Source organism: Somniosus microcephalus, unplaced genomic scaffold (genome assembly GCF_052327205.1).
Source record: "Somniosus microcephalus isolate GS21.2 unplaced genomic scaffold, FLI_Smic_1.0 unresolved_chr2, whole genome shotgun sequence".
NCBI classification, from domain to species: domain Eukaryota; kingdom Metazoa; phylum Chordata; class Chondrichthyes; order Squaliformes; family Somniosidae; genus Somniosus; species Somniosus microcephalus.
The window spans coordinates 86,895,470-86,903,171 of NW_028225180.1; the positions used below are offsets into that span (position 1 = coordinate 86,895,470).

General features: G+C 62.7%; 1 protein-coding gene across 2 annotated transcripts in view; it reads left to right on the plus strand.

Moving 5' to 3' along the window:
* Positions 1 to 2,786, plus strand: part of tmem223 (transmembrane protein 223) — a 53,652-nt gene extending 50,866 nt beyond the window's left edge. For both annotated transcript variants that reach the window (XM_085976290.1, XM_085976288.1), the window contains one exon: positions 2,580 to 2,786. In XM_085976290.1, the coding sequence (XP_085832416.1) occupies positions 2,580 to 2,628 (49 nt within the window). In that variant the 3' untranslated portion in view covers positions 2,629 to 2,786. The remainder of the gene's footprint in view (positions 1 to 2,579) is intronic.
* Positions 2,787 to 7,702: the final 4,916 nt, after the last annotated feature.

A 7,702-nucleotide genomic window follows, 5' to 3' on the forward strand; every position in this document is an offset into this window, starting at 1 on the left:
ACGTGTCCCCTACATCGCCATGGGCTGGCGCGGCTGAGGGTGGCACTGATGGGCCGGCTTCCTCTTCCTCCTCCTCGTATTCCGAAGCGCTGACAGTGGCAGCTTGAGGGCCCGCCTCCTCACCTGGCGATTCACCATCTGAAAGCAGGAAGGCACAAGAGTAGCTTTAGAGTGAGGACAGGGCGGCAGCGAGGGAGGCATGAGTGGTGCCATTCACTGCATTGGTCGGACAGTGGCAAAGGATGCTGATCTGAGGTGCCAGTGGAACGACCGAAGACAAAAAGGTGATGCCCTTACCATTGGTGCCCAGAACAGGGTCGGCATCTCCACTGGCGACGGGTCCAATCAGCCGGCCTGCCATAATGCGCTCCACACGCTGGTCGAGGTCGGAGAGCTCTTTGACGTCAGGAGGGCCTCCCCCGGTGTCAATTCGTTTGCGCCGGTTGTGCGCCACCTTGGCCTGCAAGAGAAAGGACGGCCTCTAAGTACAGTGTGAAGCCCTGATCTTGTCTGCACTGCCTCCCATGGTCGAATAGCTTGTACAGTGTGTAGCCCTGATCTTGTCTGCACTGCCTCCCATGGTCGAATAGCTTGTACAGTGTGTAGCCCTGATCTTGTCTGCAATGCCTCCCATGGTCGAATAGCTTGTACAGTGTGTAGCCCTGATCTTGCCTGCAATGCCTCCCATGGTCGAAGAGCTTGTACAGTGTGTAGCCCTGATCTTGTCTGCAATGCCTCCCATGGTCGAAGAGCTAGTACAGTGTGTAAAGTGCTGAATGTGCAAGTGATTTTCATGCCAGGCCCATAGCTGCTGGATGAGGGCTGGCCATTAGGGCTTTCAGGTCCCTTTGCCCATAAAGTGAGGTGCACATGCAAGGATGAGGAGGACACTGGAAAGGGTACTCACCCTGACAACCCGAGTGAGGTCGTTGAACTTCTTCCGGCATTGCACAGGAGTCCTGGCAACCACGCTGTTGGAAGACACCCTGTTGGACACCTCCCTCCAGGCTTTCCGGTAGGCGCTGGGCAGCGGCCTCTTGCCACCTTCTGGGAACAGAACATGGCGCCTGCGCTCCACTCCGCCAACCAGCAGCCTCAGGTCACCGTCGCTGAAGCGCTGCACTCTCTCCCTGGCCTTCTCCATAGCCCTGGGCGTTGTGCAGGTGAAGCTGAAGTGGTCAGGCCTAGGTTGAGGGCTGCAGTGTGCAGGGCGTGGCAGGCAAACAAATGCACCCTCCCCCTTTAAGAGCTGACCGGCGCCAGAGTGTCTGCCGTCAATCAAGAACTCGCCGCACCGGCGCTGCGCCCGGCCTCGGGGGTATTGCTCAGCACCACCGGCTTAGCGCTTAATGATAGTCGTGCATCGCCTGTTTTAGCGCAGCAGCAACCTCTTGGGGCGATGCGACTGAATATCGGCGAAGGGGGCGCGACTTTGCGCCGGGCGCAAACTTTAGCGGCCGCCCGACTTTAGCGCCCCAAAAGTGGCTATACTGAATTTCTAGGCCTAGGACATTAGTGATCTTGGTTGAGGGATAAATATTGGGCCCAGGGCACCGGGGAGAACTCCCCCTGCTCTTCTTCGAAATAGTGGCCATGGGATCTTTTACGCCCACCCGAGGGAGCAGACGGGGCCTCGGTTTAATGTCTCATCCGAAATATGGCACCTCCGACAGTGCGGTGCTCCCTGAGTACTGCCGCTCCGACAGTGCGGCGCTCCCTCATTACTGCCCCTCCGACAGTGTAGCATTCCCTCAGTACAGACACTCCGACTGTGCGGTGCTCCCTCAGTACCGCCCCTCCAACAGTGTGGCGCTCCCTCAGTACCGCCCCTCCGACAGTGCGGCGCTCCCTCAGTACTGCCCCTCCGACAGTGCGGCGCTCCCTCAGTACTGCCCCTCCGACAGTGCGGCGCTCCCTCAGTACTGCCCCTCCGACAGTACGGCGCTCCCTCAGTACTGTCCCTCCGACAGTGCGGCGCTCCCTCAGTACTGCCCCTCCGACAGTGCGGCGCTCCCTCAGTACTGCCTCTCCGACAGTGCGGCACTCCCTCAGTACTGCCCCTCCGACAGTGTGGCGCTCCCTCAGTACTGCCCCTCCGACAGTGCGGCACTCCCTCAGTACTGCCTCTCCAACAGTGCGGCGCTCCCTCAGTACCGCTCCTCCGACAGTGCGGTGCTCCCTCAGTACTGCCCCTCCGACAGTGCGGTGCTCCCTCAGTACTGCCCCTCCGACAGTGCGGTGCTTCCTCAGTACTGCCCCTCCGACAGTGCGGTGCTCCCTCAGTACAGACACTCCGACCGTGCGGCGCTCCCTCAGTACTGCCCCTCCGACAGTGCGGCGCTCCCTCAGTACTGCCCCTCTGACAGTGTGGCACTCCCTCAGTACTGACACCGGGGAGTGTCGGCCTGGATGATGGGGCTTGAGTCTCTGGAGTGGGGTCTCGATCCCACGACCTTCTGACTCCGAGGCCCCATATCCTGATTTCCCTCACCTTCCCTCCTGTCCCTTCCCCCTCGGTAGCTCACTAGATCACTGGGCCTCACCTAGTCTGAAAAAAATCTCCATCTTTTCTATTCCAGGGTCGGAAGTGACATCTTTCACCGTAGGAGCACACCCTGTCCTGTGTAACGGTCAGCTGAGAGCCTCAGGACTCCCTCCAGTCACAGTAGGGAGCGTGATGGCAGCCGATTGGTCAGCACCTGAGAAATCAATAATCAATAAACCAGTCAAGAACCTTGAATTCTGTAATCAAGAATCTATTTCAATAAAAGAATAATTCTTCAACACCTCCCGACTTACACTGTCCTATCTTTGCGGTTTGCAGTTTAAAAAAAAACAGACTCCCATTTCTCACCCGCCTTTCACCACCTCAGGACGTCTCAAAGTGCTTTACAGCCAATTCATTGCTTTTTTGAAGGGTGACCAGTGTTGCAATGTGGGAAACACGGCAGCCAATTTGCGCACAGCAAGATCCCACAAACAGCAATGTGATAATGACCCAGATCATCTGTTTTAGTGATGTTGGTTGAGGGATTAATATTGGGCCCAGGACACCGGGGAGAACTCCCCCTGCTCTTCTTCCAATAGTGGCTGTGGGATCTTTTACACCCACCTGAGAGAGCAGACGGGGCCTCGGTTTAACATCTCATCCGATAGATGGCACCTCCGACAGTGCGGTGCTCCCTCAATACTGCCCCTCCGACAGTGGGGTGCTCCCTCAGTACTGCCCCTCTGACAGTGCGGCGCTCCCTCAGTACTGCCCCTCCGACAGTGCGGCGTTCCCTCAGTACTGCCCCTCCGACAGTGCGGTGCTCCCTCAGTACAGCCCCTCCGACAGTGCGGCGTTCCCTCAGTACTGCCCCTCCGACAGTGCGGTGCTCCCTCAGTACAGCCCCTCCGACAGTGCGGCGTTCCCTCAGTACTGCCCCTCCGACAGTGCGGTGCTCCCTCAGTACTGCCCCTCCGACAGTGCGGCGTTCCCTCAGTACTGCCCCTCCGACAGTGCGGTGCTCCCTCAGTACAGCCCCTCCGACAGTGCGGCGCTCTCTCAGTACTGCCACTCCGCCAGTGCGGCGCTCCCTCAGTACTGCCCCTCCGACAGTGCGGTGCTCGTTCAGTACTGCCCCTCCGACAGTGCGGCGCTCCCTCAGTACTGCCCCTCCGACAGTGCGGCGCTCCCTCAGTACTGCCCCTCCGACGGTGCGGCACTCCCTCAGTACAGCCCCTCCGACAGTGCGGCGTTCCCTCAGTACTGCCCCTCCGACAGTGCGGTGCTCCCTCAGTACAGCCCCTCCGACAGTGCGGCGTTCCCTCAGTACTGCCCCTCCGACAGTGCGGTGCTCCCTCAGTACAGCCCCTCCGACAGTGCGGCGCTCTCTCAGTACTGCCACTCCGACAGTGCGGCGCTCCCTCAGTGCTGCCGCTCCGCCAGTGCGGCGCTCCCTCAGTACTGCCACTCCGACAGTGCGGCGCTCCCTCAGTGCTGCCCCTCCGACAGTGCGGCGCTCCCTCAGTGCTGCCGCTCCGCCAGTGCGGCGCTCCCTCAGTACTGCCACTCCGACAGTGCGGCGCTCCCTCAGCACTGCCCCTCCGACAGTGCGGCGCTCCCTCAGTACTGCCCCTCCGACAGTGCGGCGCTCCCTCAGTACTGCCCCTCCGACGGTGCGGCACTCCCTCAGTACAGCCCCTCCGACAGTGCGGCGCTCCCTCAGCACTGCCCCTCCGACAGTGCGGCGCTCCCTCAGCACTGCCCCTCCGACAGTGCGGCGCTCCCTCAGTACTGCCCCTCCGACAGTGCGGCGCTCCCTCAGTACTGCCCCTCCGACAGTGCGGCGCTCCCTCAGTACTGCCCCTCCGACAGTGCGGCGCTCCCTCAGTACTGCCCCTCCGACAGTGCGGCGCTCCCTCAGTACTGCCCCTCCGACAGTGCGGCGCTCCCTCAGTACTGCCCCTCCGACAGTGCGGCGCTCCCTCAGTACTGCCCCTCCGACAGTGCGGCGCTCCCTCAGTACTGCCCCGCCGACAGTGCGGCGCTCCCTCAGTACTGTCCCTCCGACAGTGCAGCACTCCCTCAGTACTGTCCCTCCGACAGTGCGGCGCTCCCTCAGTACTGCCCCTCCGACAGTGCGGCGCTCCCTCAGTACTGCCCCTCTGACAGTGCGGCGCTCCCTCAGTACTGTCCCTCCGACAGTGCAGCACTCCCTCAGTACTGCCCCTCCGACAGTGCGGCGCTCCCTCAGTACTGCCCCTCCGACAGTGCGGCGCTCCCTCAGTACTGCCCCTCCGACAGTGCGGCGCTCCCTCAGTACTGCCCCTCCGACAGTGCGGCGCTCCCTCAGTACTGCCCCTCCGACAGTGCGGCGCTCCCTCAGTACCGCCCCTCCCACAGTGCGGCGCTCCCTCAGGACTGACCCTCCGACAGTGCGGCGCTCCCTCAGTACTGCCCCTCCGACAGTGCGGCGCTCCCTCAGGACTGACCCTCCGACAGTGCGGCGCTCCCTCAGTACTGCCCCTCCGACAGTGCGGCGCTCCCTCAGTACTGCCCCTCCGACAGTGCGGCGCTCCCTCAGTACTGCCCCGCCGACAGTGCGGCGCTCCCTCAGTACTGTCCCTCCGACAGTGCAGCACTCCCTCAGTACTGTCCCTCCGACAGTGCGGCGCTCCCTCAGTACTGCCCCTCCGACAGTGCGGCGCTCCCTCAGTACTGCCCCTCTGACAGTGCGGCGCTCCCTCAGTACTGTCCCTCCGACAGTGCAGCACTCCCTCAGTACTGCCCCTCCGACAGTGCGGCGCTCCCTCAGTACTGCCCCTCCGACAGTGCGGCGCTCCCTCAGTACCGCTCCTCCGACAGTGCGGCGCTCCCTCAGTACTGCCCCTCCGACAGTGCGGCGCTCCCTCAGTACTGCCCCTCCGACAGTGCGGCGCTCCCTCAGTACTGCCCCTCCGACAGTGCGGCGCTCCCTCAGTACTGCCCCTCCGACAGTGCGGCGCTCCCTCAGTACTGCCCCTCCGACAGTGCGGCGCTCCCTCAGTACTGCCCCTCCGACAGTGCGGCGCTCCCTCAGTACTGCCCCTCCGACAGTGCGACGCTCCCTCAGTACTGCCCCTTCGACAGTGCGGCGCTCCCTCAGTACTGCCCCTCCGACAGTGCGGTGCTCCCTCAGTACTGCCCCTCCGCCAGTGCGGCACTCCCTCAGCACTGCCCCTCCGACAGTGCGGTGCTCCCTCAGTACTGCCCCTCCGCCAGTGCGGCACTCCCTCAGTACTGCCCCTCCGACAGTGCGGCGCTCCCTCAGTACTGCCCCTCCGACAGTGCGGCGCTCCCTCAGTACTGCCCCTCCGACAGTGCGGCACTCCCTCAGTACTGCCCCTCCGACAGTGCGGCGCTCCCTCAGTACTGCCCCTCTGACAGTGCGGCGCTCCCTCAGTACTGTCCCTCCGACAGTGCAGCACTCCCTCAGTACTGCCCCTCCGACAGTGCGGCGCTCCCTCAGTACTGCCCCTCCGACAGTGCGGCGCTCCCTCAGTACTGTCCCTCCGACAGTGCAGCACTCCCTCAGTGCTGCCCCTCCGACAGTGCGGCGCTCCCTCAGTACTGCCCCTCCGACAGTGCGGCGCTCCCTCAGTACTGCCCCTCCGACAGTGCGGCGCTCCCTCAGTACCGCTCCTCCGACAGTGCGGCGCTCCCTCAGTGCTGCCCCTCCGACAGTGCGGCGCTCCCTCAGTACTGCCCCTCCGACAGTGCGGCGCTCCCTCAGTACTGCCCCTCCGACAGTGCGACGCTCCCTCAGTACTGCCCCTTCGACAGTGCGGCGCTCCCTCAGTACTGCCCCTCCGACAGTGCGGTGCTCCCTCAGTACTGCCCCTCCGCCAGTGCGGCACTCCCTCAGCACTGCCCCTGCGACAGTGCGGCGCTCCCTCAGTACTGCCCCTCCGACAGTGCGGCGCTCCCTCAGTACCGCCCCTCCGACAGTGCGGCGCTCCCTCCGTACTGCCCCTCCGACAGTGCGGCGCTCCCTCAGTACTGCCCCTCCGACAGTGCGGCGCTCCCTCAGTACTGCCCCTCCGACAGTGCGGCGCTCCCTCAGTACTGCCCCTCCGACAGTGCGGCGCTCCCTCAGTACTGCCCCTCCGACAGTGCGGCGCTCCCTCAGTACTGCCCCTCCAACAGTGCGGTGCTCGCTCAGTACTGCCCCTCCGACAGTGCGGCGCTCCCTCAGTACTGCCCCTCCGACAGTGCGGCGCTCCCTCAGTACCGCCCCTCCGACAGTGCGGCGCTCCCTCAGTACCGCCCCTCCGACAGTGCGGCGCTCCCTCAGTACTGCCCCTCCGACAGTGCGGCGCTCCCTCAGTACCGCCCCTCCGACAGTGCGGCACTCCCTCAGTACTGCCCCTCCGACAGTGCGGCGCTCCCTCAGCACTGCACTGGAGTGTCAGCCTGGATTATGGGCTCAAGTCTCTGGAGTGGGACTTGAACCGACGACCTTCTGACTCAGAGGCGAGGGGTGCTAAACTGAGCTGTGATTGACACTGACATTACCCTGGTATTACCACGAGAGCATGTATTTATCCCGCACCTTCAAAGTAGTAAAACGTCCCAAGGCGCTTCACAGGAGCGTAAACCAGACAGAATCTGACCCGAGCCACATCAGGAGATATTGGGACAGGCGACCAGAAGCTTGGTCAAAGAGGTCGGTTTTAAAGAGCGTCTTAAAGGAGGAGAGAGAGGCGGAGAGATTTAGGGAGGGAATTCCAGAGCAGAGATCTTGGAGGGCTTTAGGGGCTGGAGGCCATGGAGGGATTGAAAACAAGGATGTGAATTTTAAATTTGAGGTATTGCCGAACCATGAGCCAATGTAGGTCAGCGAGCACAGTGGGAGCGGGGTGATGGGTGAGCAGAAATAAGGGGAGATGGTCGCTCAGGTACTGGGGGAGAGGGTAGCTCAGGTACTGGAGGAGAGGGTAGCTCAGGGACTGGGGGAGAGGGTAACTCAGGTACTGGGGGAGATGGTAACTCAGGTACTGGAGGAGAGGGTAGCTCAGGGACTGGGGGAGATGGTAACTCAGGGACTGGGGGAGATGGTAACTCAGGGACTGGGGGAGATGGTAACTCAGGGACTGGGGGAGATGGTAACTCAGGGACTGGGGGAGATGGTAACTCAGGGACTGGGGGAGATGGTAACTCAGTGACTGGGGGAGATGG